A 17208-nucleotide genomic window follows, 5' to 3' on the forward strand; every position below is an offset into this window, starting at 1 on the left:
CATTCAAATCGTTGAAGAATTTTTTTTTCTTATGATGCCCTTTTTGACAAGAATATTTTAATCATAATCAGTCATTAAAATTGAATACTAAAAAAGTTTATTAATCCCCTGCCACAAGCTGTGGGGGGTTATAGGAATGGTCTCCATCCGTCCTTCAGTCCGTCCGTCTGTCCGTAACACTTTCGTGTCCGCTCCTTGAAGGATTTTCATGAAACTTGGGTCAAATGATCACCTCATCAAGACGATGTGCAGAACCCATGAGTCAGCCATGCCGGCTCAAGGTCAGGGTCACAACTTAGGGTGAAAGGTTTGAGCCTTCTATTTTGTGTCCGCTCTGTATCTCCTAAACCCTTTGAAGGATTTTCATCAAACTTGGGTCAAATGATCACCTTATCAAGGCAATGTGCAGAACTTATGAGTCAGCCATGCCAGCTCAAGGTCAAGGTCACAACTGAAGGTCAAAGGTTTGAGCCTTCCATTTTGTGTCTGCTCTGTATCTCCTAATTCCCTTGAAGGATTCATATGAAACTTGGCTTAAATGATCACCTCATCAAGGCAATGTGTAGAACTTATGAGTCAGCCATGCCAGCTCAAGGTCACAACTGAAGGTCACAGGTTTGAGCCTTCCATTTTGTGTCTGCTCTGTATCTCCTAATTCCCTTGAAGGATTCATATGAAACTTGGCTTAAATGATCACCTCAAGGCGATGTGCAAAACTCATGAGTCAGCCATGCTGGCTCAAAGTCAAGGTCACAACTCAAGGTCAAAGGTTTTAGCCTTCCATTTCGTGTCCGCTCTCTATCTCCTAAACCCCTTGAAGGAATTTTATAAAACTTGGGTCAAATGATCACCTCATCAAAACGATGTGCAGAACTTATAAGTCAGCCATGCTGGCTCAAGGTCAAGGTCACAACTTAGGGTCAAAGGTTTGAGCCTTCCATTTTATGTCCACTCTGTATCTCCTAAACCCCTTGAAGGATTTTCATCAAACTTGGGTCAAATGATCACCTCATCAAGAACTCATGAGTCAGCCATGTCAACTCAAGGTCAAGGTCATAACTCAAGGTCAAAGGTTTGAGCTCTGTATCTCCAAAACCCCTTGAAGGATTTTCATGAAACTTGGGTCAAATGATCACCACATCAAGACGTACAGAATTCATGAGTCAGCCATGTCAGTTCAAGGTCAAGGTCACAGCTAAAGGTCAAGGGTTTACCCTTTCACTATCCATAGCAGTGGCGGGGGATTTAGCTGTCTTTCAGACTGCCTTATTATAACTGAAGTAAAACCGAATAGATTTGTACTGGTATAGAATCCAGGAACACTGGTTAGGTTAACTGCCTGCCATTACATAACTGAAATACTGTTGAAAAACGGCGTTAAACCCAAAACAAACAAACAAACATATCAATGAATGCCTGCAGAATATCTCCAAAATTTTCTAACATTTGATTAAACTTTCACACACTGACTTAGGACATTGAGAGGAAGTATGCTATACAAGATTGATAAGTCTTTTATATTATTTGAATTATATAGTTGCTGTTTGTCCGGAACATAACTGAAAACAAACTTTTCAAGAGATTAAGTTAACATTTCAGACAATGATAGAGGTATATCTGCAGGAACCATAGCTGTTCCTTTATACATCTTTTATATGCCTGAAGGGACATATTATTTTATACCCCAGTGTCCGTCCCTTCGCAATTTCGTGTCCACTCTATAACTCTTGAACCCCTTGAAGGATTTCAAAGATACTTGACACAAATGTTCACTACATCAGGGTGACGTGCAGAGCGCATGTTCTGGATGGCTCGCTTCAAGGTCATGGTCACACTAAGGGGTCAAAGGTCATATGAGTGTTTTTTGTGTCCACTCTAACTCTTGACCCCCTTGAAGGATTTCAAAGAAACTTGACACAAATGTTCACCACATCGAGGCAACATGCAGAGGCCCACTTTAAGGTCAATGTCACACTTAGGGGTCAATAATCATATGAGTGTGTTTCGTACCCTTGCTTGAAGGATTGTAAAGAAATTTGTCACAAATGTTCACCACATCGAGGTGATGTGCAGAGCGCATGCTCTGGATGTCTCGCTTCAAGGTCAGGGTCACCCTTAGGGGTCAAAGGTCATCACTCTGTAACTCTTGAACCCCTTGAAGGATTTCGAAGAAACTTGACACAAATGTTGATGTGCAGAGTGCATGTTCATGATGGCTACCTGCAAGGTCAAGGTCACACTTAGGGGTCAAAGGTCATACCTTTGGGCGTGTATTGCTCCGCATTGTGGTGCTCTTGTTGCTCTTTGTTATTTGGGTCCTACACAGCTGTTGCTGATAACAACTTTCGTATACAAGCCACATTTTTTACTTGATGTAGTCTATTTCACAACAGTGATACATAATTTGAAAGGATCCTCCAAGTGCTGATGCATTAGTTATAATTAGATCAAACGCTTTCGTTGTGACTGTATTTACATTTGTAACATTTTTGTAGAGTTTACTGTAGTTTTTTAGTGTGCTTGAAGTTAGTGATATTGTAATATTTTAATATGAACAATGTTGTTGAAATATGAATGAGTATTTCTTAGAGAAATTTATATTTATATGGAAAATTATTTATGTTAACTGGTCATTAGAGATATTTTGTAATCATATTATGACCAAACTTTTTGTTATGATCTATGTATGACTAAGATTCCACATCGGAGTTACCGTGAGAAGCCTGTTGTTGTTGTTTTTGCTAACAACAGTCTTAGGCTGATATTCAGCAGTGCTTTATGACAGAATTTGAACTTTAATTTTAAATTATTGTTTTTATGAGGAATGTGCTGAGAATAATGACAGAATATATTACCATAGTCATAGTGAGTAAATAAGGTAAACTTTGTGAAAAGCTAGAGAAAAAGGCCAATTTGTTGTGCTTACTGTTCAACATAACCAGATCTTCAGCTATGACCTATTGATCCTATTAAATGTTCAACATAACCAGATCTTCGGCTATGACCTATTTAACCTCTTAACTGGTCAACATATCCAGATCTTCGGCTATGACCTATTTATCCTTTTAACTGTTGAAAATAACCAGATCTTCAGCTATAACCTATTAACCTATTAACTGTAACCAGATCTTCAGCTGTGACTTATTTATCCTATAAACTGTTCAACATAACCAAGATTGAAACTTCTATGGCTATGACCTAATTATCTGATGTATCCACATTCCCTTTAAAAACAAGGCAAAGGGCACATATAGACTGCCATTAAATGAAGAAACTCCTTGGCCCAATTAATAAAAACATTATCCATTAACCTTTAGCCTACTGGCGGCAAGTGGTTTTCCCTTTGCAACCAGTGCAGACCAGGATCAGCCTGCACAGACATCAGCCTGCACAGATATGCATCATGGTCTGCACTGTTCACTATTCAGTCAGTATAATATCAGTGAACACCCCTTTGAATAAGAAGTGGTACTGCCTAAATTGAATGAAAGACTAGTCCATTTCAGAAATGTAGCAGGCCTATTTATAACAGGAATATTGGTTTCAATTTAAAATGTTTTCTTTCAGTAAGGATCTTCCCAATATATGTCAGTTCTAGCTGGATTTAGATTTAAATTTAACTTTGAATGACTTGTAACTGTAATGCATGTTGAAACATAGAGTATTGTTCATATACTGTGGCATACCATCAATAGCAAGAAACAGTTTTTTTGGCAACTGTCAATAAGTTAGCTGGTTCTTAGCATTTCACTTGCTTATAGCATAGAGTGCGAGGTGAACAAAGCTTCAAGTATTTTAAAGCTTAGGACTATGTCTTAAAACAAAATTTTTATCATGCTTACAACCTCAACGGTTGGGAATGGCTGGAATCAGAGATAGACTGAATAGGGGGTTCCGGAAGATTTTTCTGTCATAATTCTCTGCAGAAAGGAGGAAAATCAGGGTTGCCACATACCTTGAAAAGTCAGGGATTTTTTTTTTCAAGGTCAGTGAATTATTGGGGAAATCTTGATATTGGTCAGTGAAAAATAAAATTTTAGAAAAGTCAGGGAAAAATGAAATTCTGGATCTATGTTTAAAATGGTCAGTGGCTAATGCAGCCTTCAAACAGTATTTATAAGTATTTCCAATCTGGTGGTATAGTGGATGCAACTTGACCCCGATGGTTGACCTTTGCATTATAATACACAATGAGGCACAACCTATTATTGAAAAGGAGTGTACGTAAAACATGAGCTGCGCGAGAAAAGGAGATATAAATTTGTGTAAATATAAATTAGTGTATAGGAAAGTTTTAACTGATCAAATGTAAGTGTATATACTTTGATACTGCACTGTATACAAACTAATTCCATAAAATTATACACGGCTACCCTAAGCACCCTTGATTTCTATAATGAAATAATCGATATGAATAATCAGCCTAAGGTCAACCATCGCGGTCAAGTTGCGACTAATATATTGGTTAGTGAAAAGTATGGGTCAGGGAAGTCAGGGAATTTCATTTTATCAACTAAGTGGCAACCCTGAAATAATGTATATGCAGTTTAAATGTAAGTGAATAGCTTTCCGCAACCTTTCAACATGAATGGTTTCATTCTTTGTCAGAAATTAAACATAACATATCTTTTTGGTTCAAAAATAAGATTAAACATATCCAACGAAGGAAGATGAGTCAAGTTGTTTCATTATATACATATAGTAATTGGTTTTCAGAAATGGCGATATTTCATCAACCCATACACTTACATTAATTGGATGATGATGGCATCTACCCTAGTTTTCATCAATCCACCAAACCTTTACCCGTGTGAGACAAACTGGCGAGGGGCATGGATATCCTCTCTCTGTGCTTGGTTTTTACTTATTTCATACCTTCAGAGGTAAGCTGTATACAAAACTTAATTTGTATTTATAGATAATAGTTATTGGAGGGGCCTCTGTTGCTGAGTAGTTGAGGTTGCTGACCTGAAATCACTTTCCTCCCAGAGGTGTTTGCTCAAAACCTTGCTTGAGGTGTAGAATTCTTCTTGTGTAGCGTAGCCGCTAATTAAATCTGTTGGATAAATAACCCAATACACTGTTTTTGTTTCTAACTAGTTTATTTTCCGTCACCAATAGTATAACTTCTAACTGACAGAGCTAACAAAATTCCATGTAGCACGAATAAGCCTTTAAGCATTTCATAACTCTCTGTCTCCGTCTGCAAATGTTCTCAGGCTGCGCACAGCGCAAGGCCTTAGCCCTGGCCAACTTCCGAGCCACCACGTGGTTGCTGTGTGAGCGGGCGTCCCCCTCAGCTTAGTCCGACAATATACATTTTTGTCTCCATATTTATACAGATTGGTCAAATACATCATTTACATAAGGAAAATGAATGAATTCTGGTACAAACAGAAAGTAATAATAAAAATATTTTTCGTAAAATATAGATAAATTGTCACTCAAGTTACACCCAATGTCCATCATTTTACCGCAATATAACACTTATATGACCTGACTAATAACTTTAGATGCATTTTATGTGCACTTCGTGAGAAAAACAACATGTTTTTCTATAGTGACGCACTCATTAACTAACCTAGATCTTAACCTGTTTAGTCTCACCTTTTTGTAAGAAAAGTGTTTCTTAACTTATGAAAAGATATAAGGAGAGTGTGCTTTCTTTCAACAAAAAGAAATTATATCAATTTCTTTACACTTGTGAGGAAGCCACCCAGCTGGCTTACAAAAGGTAGGTGGTTCCACCCAGGTGCTTTTCTGTGCCAGCAACAATGCCCTGAGAGACGTCTAGGGTCTTCCTCCACTATCAGAACCTGAAATTTTTAGATAGAATGGAAGGAAAGTACAGTCAAGTTCTAAATTCATTAATACACAAAATGTGTTTTATGTTACTGAACTACTTTCATTTAACCCTCATCATGCTGGACACGACTGATTCTGCTTTTACGACCAGTGTAGATCATGATCAGGCTGCACATACATGCAGTCTGATCAAAATCTGCAGTGTTCGCCATTCAGTTAGTATCTTTTTGGTAAGCACCCCTTTTAACAGTTAATGGTATTGTCCAAATTAAAAGATGGATAAGAACATTGTAATTTAAGACTGTATGTTTTTGGTATAAATTTTAGACTATTTGATATTGTAATATACTTCATACTAGATGTTATGGTATAAATTGTAGACTATTATGATATTGGTATGAATTTCGGACTTGATGTTATTGGTATACAACTACATGATATTGGTATATATTTCAGGCTAAATATTACTTACTGGTATATAATTCAGCCTGTATGATTTTGTTATACATTTCAGACCATTTGTTATTGGTATATATTTCAGACTTGATGTTATTGGTATATATTTTCAGACTTGATGTTATTGGTATATATTTCAGACTCGATGTTATTGGTATATATTTTGTGATGTTCAGTGAAGTGATGATGAGTTTAGCCAAGGTAAGCAAAATAACATATCATTTCTTTGTTTTCTTTTTAGGCAGGGAAATATATTTAGTTTATGAGATTGTTTCAGTGGCTGTTTTGTATATTATTATATCAAAATAAAGAAATGATTGTAAAGATACCAGACTGTTTTTTATTGAAATACATTTGGTCATCCTACATAAACAAATAATCTTTGCCTTGCTTTTCATACATTAGTGTATCCAGGTATATAAAAATTGCATTTTAAAGGAGTTTATTAGTCACATACCGGTGAAACACCAGAGGGGACTAGAGATCCCCTACCAGTGAAATGCCAGAGGGGACTAGAGGAATGCCTTCCGTCCATCTGTACGTCCGTCTGCAAATCTGGATCCTGCAATTACTCGGAAAGTGTTCAAGCTAGGTTCATAAAACTTGTTATATAAACAGAGGGAAATATGTAGATTATGCACATACATGACATGCTTGTAGGTCAAAGGTCAAAGTCAATATGGAAGGTCAAGTAAAAATTGTTTCTGCTCCATAACTTTTATGTGCATTGATGGATTTTCTTAGTGCTACACACAAATACATACCATGATGAGCCAATGTGTGTCAACACATGATCTTTGCTTTTTGGTTAAAGGTGAAGGCCACCAGTAGGGGACTTCTGTTTTGCCACTGCAATACTCAGTCACTTAATGTTTGTTATTTGAACTAAATTGTTACTTTATAAAATTTCAGTAGGGATTGAAATCTTACAGCTGTAAGAAGAAAAACCCTAACTTGTGACTTTTTTCAGGTGATGTTAGTACTTATATTATTCCTGATGGCCTTTGCCCAGGCTTTTGGTGCAGTTATAGCACAAGTGGTAAGAACTTTCACCATTTGCTTGTGGTAAATAATATAATACAAAAAAGTGTATTTCATTCGTAATTCTTTGACCAAGATATTGAACAACTTGTACCATTAGATAAATCTTTAAAAAATGGTCACAGAGTGAAGTAAAACATATACAGTGCATTCGCGATGCTACGAATCGCAATTTATCGAAATACCGGTATACTACGAAAAGGTGTTGTGGACCCGGCTGCTTTCCTTCTTATTTCTATGTAACAAGTCGCGGTTTTACGAAAATGCGCTTTTACGAAAAATGCGCTCCTACGAATGTATTGTCAGCCCTTAATTAAGCCTGTTTTCAACTTGTTTTAGTTGCGATTTTACGAATGTATCGTCTAAGTTTTCACACCTTCCTTAACGGTGTGAAAATGCTTATGAGTGGAAAGTGTCACTATCATTTAGCTGGGCGTATACAGTGATTAAAGTGTGAAAACTTAGTAATTAACTTCGAAACACATACGCTGTACACTATGAAACAAGTTAGTGGTTATTTTTTTCTCCTATAACTATCCGATCGGATGGCATACAAGTCACACTTGCATCGATATCTGTACGTCTCAAACAATCACTGCATAAAGAAAATAAAACAATATTTAAGTCCTGATCGTCTGTATATTGTCGTTTTATTATACCAAACAATTCAGTATAGGGTAGCTGAGGGTATCGGATTATGCAACTGCAATTTTTTTTTTCTCGTGCAACAATGTACCCTGTATATGTTTTATGTACAGTGAATAATCAAAGCCTTGAGATGTCTGGTGGTTGCGGGTTTTGCTAGAGTTATTTTCATTTTAAATGCCAACCCTTACAGAAGAAAAAGGCCTGCTGCGTACTCTTGCTGTGTACATACAGCGTATATGATGCGTACATGATGAGTACTGAAATCAATAGTACGCAGGATATACACCGCACATACACCGATAGTACGTTTGTAGTACACTTTTGACATGCAAATGAGCTCTGCCGCGTACTACTTGCTGCGTACATGCTGTGGACTACATAGTACACAGGATGTACGCTGGAGGAATTTAGTATGCGAGAAATAGTACGCAGCATGTACGCGGCACATACACTTTTCACATGCAAATGAGCCTGTGGTGTACTACCCCTGCGGCGTACATGCTGTGTACTCCTGCGGCGTACATGCTGTGTACTCCTGGTCCGAGTCCTGCGGCGTACATGCTGTGTACTCCTGCTGCATACATGCTGTGTACTCTTGTGGCGAAACTGCTGTGATAATGTAAATTCCTTACCCCACCAACTTTCGTATGCAAATGCTGATCATTTGGACAGAAAAAAACAGAAAAAAGATAAGTGACATGCATCAATAAGTATTTACCCTTACCAAAATAATGTAGATTGATGTTATCAAATAAATTAGTATGCTTTTCTCCATCCACTTTTCAATGAAATAAATCAATTTTTGTAGCATGTAATTTGGTAAACATTTGAAGAAAATGGCGTAACTGCATCAAGGGGAAACAACTTTAATGCAACTAAATATAAGTGTTATGATTTATTATAGACGATGTGTGCGTAGTATGTATTTATTTTGATTAAAATCCATCTGAGAACAATCTAGGACTGGAATTATATAAGCATTTATACACTTTTACGTCCGTAAAAAGTAGCGCACCAAAAAATTTTGGATTGATTTTTTCCAATGGGGCAAGCGCAATTAGCCAAAAACGTTCTGAAAATATACGAGCGGCAAATCCGATGAACAACTTTTTAATTTGGTGAGGCCTTAATGAGTTAACATAATGAGCATTAAAGCCTTTATAAAACATGATAGAGTGGTGTTTTGCTTAAGAGTATTCAAATAACAGTGAGAGCTATCAATTCTTCTCATTCGGGCGCTGTTCAGGCATTATCTTGGTAATTATTTCATGTATTACAAAATGTAATGCAACAAAGTTCAAATAAGGCTTTTCAATTATCCAAGTTAGAAAGCTCCAGGATTAATTCAAAATGAAAAAGAATATATTTTTACACTGCATGCAAGGTGCAGCTCAGAAATCACTAAGATGTAAGCTTCACAAATGAACATTGCAAATAGTTTGGCAAATTTTTATTGTTCAGAATACCGGTAATCTGAACTATTCTATGCTATTAAGATAAAAGTTACTCGGAAATCAAGTTCTTGCTTCCAAAAAAAAAAAATGTACAAATCCTTCCTGCATGAAGTCCCTCCCGCGTATATGAAGTTTACTTCAGACTTTAACTTATAAAAAAAAAACTAAGTATAAATGCCAAAAGAAATTGTACAAGTCTTTCCCGCGTATATGAAGTGTACTGCACAAATTTCAAAGTATCTGCGGTGTACATGCAGTGTACTATTTTCTTGTACAAGTCCCTCCTGCGTACATGCAGTGTACTCCTTAAATTTTCAGAGTCTGTGCTGCGTACTTGAAGTGTACTAGTGACCTCCTGCGTACATGCTGTGTACTCGTTGAAATAGTACACGGCATGTATGCGGCATGCGGTGTATGTAAAATGTACTCCTCTGGCGTACTACTGTGTTCGCGGCATATACACAGCAAATACGCAGCATGTACGCCACAGAGGCTTGCTTCTGTAAGGGAATCTATAAATATACATGTATACGAAACAAATACTAATGTGCCTCATATCTAAGATAAACTCTGCCTGACCTTACATGAACAGCTGGAAGTCAGTGATGTAACCATGGACTGGAATACCTAATCATTGACAGATCTTATATAATCTAAATGGCCAGAGTGAATGGATAGAGGATGAATAAGAACTGCTTGATCATTGATAATTCATCCGCATTGTTCATGAATGGGACTACTTTGTGTAGCACATGAACAAATTCCTTTGGATGTGATTTGGAATCAAGTAAAGATGCTACATGATTGTCAGAAATACACTTAACTTTGGTAGCGGGATAAACCCGCAACCAAAAAGTGAAGAAAAAAAACCCGTTCTACATTCTACATACCATCTGAGCTCTGATTCGAATAAGGTTTGTAGTAAACCCAGGTGTACATATAAAATTGGTATACATGTACTCCGATACGAAAATCACATGTTTAAATATCATGGGTTACGACGTGTAGATATTAATGTGCTGTATAGCGAAATTTCCTATGCTACGCTCGAACGAAAATGCGATATTACGAAAAAAACGACCGGTCCCTTGGCTTTTCGTAGGATCGCGATTGTACTGTATATGTCATTGTAATATATAATGCAAGCTATCCCTAGATATGATGGGATCAACACAATTTCACTGTAAGCACCTTGTAATATCTGACCCTTAATACTTATTATGATTGTTTCATACTTTCAGCCTGGATTTCGAGACAATGATGTCTTTCCATTGACAGTGTTAGCTATGACTCTTGGTGAGATCAATTTTGTGGACGTTTATGTGGAACAAGACAACTCACCTTTCACTGCGGATGCTTATATCATAGTGACAATGTTTATGATTGTTATGCCAATAGCACTTATGAATTTATTGGTAAATATCATAGTAACGATGTTGATGATAATCATGCCAGCAGCACTTCTGAACTTGTTGGTAATAAGTGTTCTATGCTCCTGTTTCAGTGTGACTAAGTTGTTGGTTATTATGCCAGCTGCTTATGGACTAACTTGTAAATATCATAGTCACAGTGTTCATGTTCATCTTGAACTAATTGGTAATGACTTAGAAGTGATATAGTTCATGTATCTTTATTACATTGTCCATGATTGAATACCAATATCTCAGATGAATGTACATTTACAGATAATGATAGTAATAGTCTTAAAATTACACAAATGCTTATGCTCTTCTTTTGAGAAAGAGGGGGAATATTATTTTTGTTATGTTAGTTGACACTTTGGTTTCCTATTGATAAACAGAGCACATTTTGTCCTAAATTGGTTAGTTTTACTAGGATGATTGCTTGTGGTCAGTAGATAAACCCTATTTTGAGTTTCAGCAAAGGTCATGGTGAACAGTTTCTGGTAAAGATAACCCTTGGACTAACAGCGGTAAATCTTCTTAAAATGTCTGTCTATGATCTTGAAATGACTTCTGTTGTCATTGTGGGTTCAGGAGGTCAAAGGTCAAGGTAACAATGATTTTCAATCAATTACTTGAAAATGCATATGTTTGAAGTGCTCAAACTTGGTTGATTGTTTGTGGTCAGTGATAGTACCAACTGTTTATAAGTAGGAGGTTAAAAGGTCAAGGTCACAGTTACTTTGCAATTGCAATAAGTGTTAAACTTCATATGACAATTACCTGTGGTCAGTAAATGGATGACACCTATTATTTAAAGGTTCAGTATGTCTAAGGTCAAGGTCACAGTGATTTTGAGACTTAAAATGGTTTGTAAGAAATTGTAGGGAAAGCTTGGACCCTTTAGCCAGCTGAAGGTTAAGGGTCATTAGGTCAAATATCAATATTAATGAACAGTATACATGAGACTGAACATCATACACCCAAGCTCTTGTTTTGTATGGAAATTTGTTGTCTTATAGCACTGACTGATCTCAGTTAATGGGGCATAACCTATTACTAAGTGTAATTAAATATCTTCAGAAACCAAACCATGTGTAAATGAATCATTGAATCAAAAGGAACAAATAAAAGAAACATCCAATATCACCAGACAGTGTACAACACAACACATTATGGTGCCACAGCAGTTAGCCAATTCGCTGCAAAAATCATGCTATTTTCCCTTTTTTCTTGATTATTTTACACGCACTTGCATTTATTCATAAGACAACATCAGCTCTCAAAATTTCAGCTAAACATTCTAGCAATAATAGGTAAAATGCACATTTTACTATTTATCAAGTTGTTGTTGTACAATTTTGGGTGGATAGTGATTTATTACAGAGAGACGCTATATAAGTGATTATTCACCCAAAACAGAATAGTTTGATATATGTTCTTCTTGAAAAATGTGACAAGTTCTTCTTTTACGTATGTCTAGCCCAAAGTTTCAATCTTTTAGATGTAGTGTATGCCTCTTTAATTTTGTAACATTAAAGTGTTGTCCAACAAATTGTTGAAATGTTCAGTCCAGCAAACCTCTGTACTTTATTTTCTCAAAGCATATAACCTAATTCTATTTATTTTTTAGCTCGACTATTCGAAGAATAAGGGCGTTATCCTACTCAACCCGGCGTCGGCGTGAGCGTCAAACAAATGTTAAAGTTTGCATATCACCCCAGATAGTCCATTGAGATATTGCTTTCATATTTTGCATACTTGTTAACCATCATGACCCCAGTCTGTAAAAAGGAGGAGGCAACTCTTTCAAGCATTTTGACCGAATTATGGACCCTTTTCGACTTAGAATATGCTTATTGTAATGTTAAAGTTTGCATACCACCCCAAATAATTTCAAAGTCCATTGAGATATTGCTTTCATATTTTGCATACTTGTTTACCATCATGACCCCAGTCTGTAAAAAGGAGGAGGCAACTCTATCAAGCTTTTGACTGAATTATGGCCTCTTTTCGACTTAGAATATGCTTATTGTAATGTTAAAGTTTTACTCATAGCTTATATTATACTATCAAGCACTGAGAATAGTCGTGCTCACTGTCAGCTGACAGCTCTTGTTTTATTTTGTTTCTATGTTGAAAGTAAAAATATAATTGAACAAAAAGATGTCTGTTGTAGATTGGTGTGGCAGTTGGTGACATTGACAAGATTCAGAAACAGGCATACATCAAACGTATAGGGTTGCAGGTATAACTATTAGTTGTTTCATAAAAAATTCTCTTTTTTTTTTATGCATAGTTTTAGTGTATTGTTTACCGAAAAAGAAAGTTTAAGTTACATGATAAAATATATGTTACAGAATTTTATTATTTCAACTAAATAGTTTTCAGTGAAATTTCAACAGAAATCCAGTTATTACAGTGTAAGATTTATCATTTTGCAGTCAAAAACATGACTGTAGTGATTTGTGCATATCATTATGGGCATCTAATACCAAAAAAAGATAGGGTCACCAGCCATTTAAATGTTATCTATTTGTGGATTGGATACCTTAATATATTTTATATTGCACTTGTAGTCTGAACAAGTGAATGACAGTGAGAACAGGTTTCCAAAGTCCTTACAGCGTCGTGTTTATCAGAGGTTCTTTCACATCAAACCTAATGAAGAGAAGAATACACGCTGGGCAAGGGTATGTATTACTTTAATAGCTGGAACTTAAAATTAAATAGAATGAAAAAATTCTCATATGCAGTGGTCATTCAGAATACATATATAGTGCAACCATTGCTTTAAATTCCTTAGTCTTTGATAAGTCTGTGGTACATCGCATCTCTATTAATTGTATGCAGATTGATCTTCATCAAAATTGGTGTAAAGTTTTTCCTAATACTATTCGACTGGGGATGCCAGGCCCTTTTTAGAAGTCACTAGAGCTAAAAAATAGAAGAACCTTTAAACAACTTCTTCTCAGGAACTGCTAGTTATAACTTTATCAACTTGGTCTGCAGTATCATTTTAAAGGCATCTTTCAAATTTGTTCAAATGGCCCTTTTAGGGGCTGCTACAGCTAAAAGTATAAATACCTTTAAACAACTTCTTCTCATAAACCATTCAGTGGAACTTCATCAAACTTACTGTAGCATTATTATGAAGTTCTCTTCCAAATTTAGGCAAATGTAGGAGCTTTGTCCCTTTTAGTGTCCTTAAGAGTTAAAAACAGAAATATCTTTAAATGTCTTCTCATCAATTACTTGATGAATCTTCATCAGACTTGGTCTGTAGTATCATTGTAACTTTGTTCAAAGGTGGGCGGGGGCCCTGCTTAGTCCCTTTGAGGGCCTGCTGGAGCTAAAATTAGTAATACATTAAAACAACTTCTTTTTGTAAACCACTTGGTGGATCTTCATCAGACTTGGTCTGTAGCATCATTACATGGTCCTCTCTAAAATTTTGTTAAAAATGGAATGCTTGGCCACTTTTAGAAGCATAGAGTGTTTGTACTGTTTGTTATCTGCCACTCAGATTTATACAGATCTAATCAATTATTGCTGCTTTTGGAACTTTTGACATTTGAAGCATTTATGTTCCTCTTCTAAGTTGCACATTCTCTAGTCTGTTATAGCAATGAAACTTAGGTGAGTGATTTAGGGCCATCATGACCCTCTTGTTGTATTCTAGGACCATTACATGGGTGGAATGTTTTGCCAGTTGTTTCTTTTTTAGTTCAGGATCACTAAACCAATGCAGTTTTTTAGCTCACCTGAGCATGAAGTGCTCAAAGGTGAGCTTTTGTGATCGCCCTGTGTCCGTCGTTGGCGGCGTCAACAATTTGACTGTTAACACTCTAGAGGTCACAATTTTTAGCCAATCTTAATGAAACTTGGTTAGAATGTTACACTCAATAAAATCTTGGACGAGTTCGATATTGGGTCATCTGGGGTCAAAAACTAGGTCACCAGGTCAAATCAAAGGAAAAGCTTGTTAACACTCTAGAGGTCACAATTTTGGCCCAATCTTAATGAAACTTGGTCAGAATGTTACCCTCAATAAAGTCTTGGGAGAGTTTGATATTGGGTTATCTTGGGTCAAAAACTAGGTCACCAGGTCAAATTAAAGGAAAAGCTTGTTAACACTGTAGAGGCCACATTTATGAGTATGTCTTCATGAAACTTGGTCAGAATGTTAATCTTGATGATCTCAAGGTCCAGTTTGAATGTGGGTCATGTAGGATCAAAAACTAGGTCACCAGGTCAAATCAAAGGAAAAGCTTGTTTACACTGTAGAGGCCTCATTTATGTCCATATCTTAATGAAACTTGGTCAGAATATTAATCTTGAGGCTGTATAGGTTAAGTTCAAATCTGGGTCAGGTGGGGTCAGAAACTAGGTCGCTAGGTCAATTCGAAGGAAAAGCTTGTTAACACTCTAGAGGCCACATTTATGACTGTATCTTCATGAAACTTAGTCAGAATGTTAATCTTGATAATCTGTAGGTTAAGTTTGAACCTGGGTCATGTCGGGTCAAAAACTGGGTCACCGGGTCAAATCAAAGGAAAAGCTTGTTAACACTGTAGAGGCCACATTCATGACTGTATCTTCATGAAACTTGGTCAGAATGGTAATCTTGATGATCTCAAGATTCAATTTGAATCTGGGTTATGTAGGATCAAAAACTAGGTCACCAAGTCAAATCAAAGGAAAAGCTTGACAACACTGTAGAGGCCACATTTATGACTATGTCTTCATGAAACTTAGTCAGAATGTTAATCTTGATGATCTCAAGGTCCAGTTTGAATGTGGGTCAATACTCATGTAGGATCAAAAACTAGGTCACCAGGTAAAATCAAAGGAAAAGCTTGTTTACACTGTAGAGGCCTCATTTATGTCCATATCTTAATGAAACTTGGTCAGAATATTAATCTTGAGGCTGTATAGGTCATGTTCAGATCTGGGTCAGGTGGGGTGAAAAATTAGGTTACCAGGTCAAATCAAAGGAAAAGCTTGTTAACAGTGTAGAGGCCACATTTATGACTGTATCTTTATGAAACTTGGTCAGAATGGTAATCATGATGATCTCAAGGTCCAGTTTGAATCTGGGTCATGTTGGGTCAAAAATTAGGTCACCAGTTCAAATCAAAGGAAAAGCTAGTTTACACTTTAGAGGCCACATTTATGACCATATCTTAATGAAACTTGGTCAGAATGTTAATCTTGATGATCTTTAGGTCAATGGGTCAGGTGAGCGATACAGGGCCTTCATGGCCCTCTTGTTGCCAGTTATTTTTGACTTTGAGCCTATATATTGTTTTTGGTTATTTTGCCTCCCCAAATGTAGTCACATCTACTACAAGAAGCCGGGAAGCCATGCCTTTCTAAGAAAAAGTAGAGCTATTGCACTCGCCCCAGCATTGGTGTTCAGGCATTGCCATTGGTTAGAGTTTTTGATAAAGTAAAGTATCTCTTAACTATCAAAGCTATTGACTTGAAACTTAAAATACTTACTTACTGGTACTATCAAAGTCTACACAAGGAGTTCTCAAACATAAATTACATGGATCACTTGGTTTTGTAGTAATTATAGCTTGTTTTACGTTTCAGTTCAAATATTACATGTTTGGGATCACTACATCTGTGGAATTTATTGCCCAGTCAGAGAAAGACTTTACAGTAGAGACACTACAGGAAATACAGAGAAATGTCTACAAAAATAAAACCCAGTATGTATTCTAGAAAACAAGTTTAATCTATCTTTCTCATGTTCAAAAGCGGTTTTTGGTTGCAGGTTTATCCCGCTACCAAAGTTAAGTATATTTCTGACAATGTAGCATCTTTTTTTGATTCCAAATCACATCAAAAGGATATTCATGTGCTACACAAAGTAGTCCCATTCATGAACAATGCGGATGAATTATCAATGATCAAGCAGTTCTTATTCATCCTCTATCCATTCACACTGGCCATTTAGATTATATAAGATCTGCCAGTGATAGGTATTCCAGCCCATGGTTACATCACTGACTTCCAGCTGTTCATGTAAGGTCAGGCAGAGTTTATCTTAGATATGAGGCACATTACATGATTAGTATTTGTTTCTTATTGATTGGCATTTAAAATGAAAATAACTCTAGCAAAACCCGCAACCACCAGACATCTCAAGGCTTTGATTAGTTCACAGGTTATACAAAAGTAAATCTTTTTATTTGGTATGGCTGGAAATGACTTAAGTGTAAGAAGGGAAGAAACCTGGCAATCAACATTCATTTTCTGAAAATACTCTCAGATACAAAATATAGGTTAGCTTACTTGACTTTATTGGATCATGCATGTCTGTAGGTCTGTTGTTCAGTTGTTCATATTATTTCAATGAGAAAAATGCATACCATAGGTAACTCAGTCTA

At 36.4% G+C, this 17208-nt stretch overlaps 1 protein-coding gene across 1 annotated transcript in view; it reads left to right on the top strand.

The window, feature by feature from the left end:
- LOC123564419 (transient receptor potential cation channel subfamily A member 1-like) overlaps positions 1-17208 on the top strand; it is a 93812-nt gene that overhangs the window by 70722 nt on the left and 5882 nt on the right. Inside the window, exons 23-29 of the mRNA XM_053526829.1 lie at positions 4717-4883; positions 6402-6462; positions 7232-7300; positions 10646-10819; positions 12987-13055; positions 13387-13500; positions 16409-16527. Coding sequence (XP_053382804.1) covers positions 4717-4883; positions 6402-6462; positions 7232-7300; positions 10646-10819; positions 12987-13055; positions 13387-13500; positions 16409-16527 — 773 coding nt within the window. The remainder of the gene's footprint in view (positions 1-4716; positions 4884-6401; positions 6463-7231; positions 7301-10645; positions 10820-12986; positions 13056-13386; positions 13501-16408; positions 16528-17208) is intronic.

The sequence above is a fragment of the Mercenaria mercenaria genome, chromosome 2 (assembly GCF_021730395.1).
Source record: "Mercenaria mercenaria strain notata chromosome 2, MADL_Memer_1, whole genome shotgun sequence".
Lineage (NCBI taxonomy): Eukaryota > Metazoa > Mollusca > Bivalvia > Venerida > Veneridae > Mercenaria > Mercenaria mercenaria.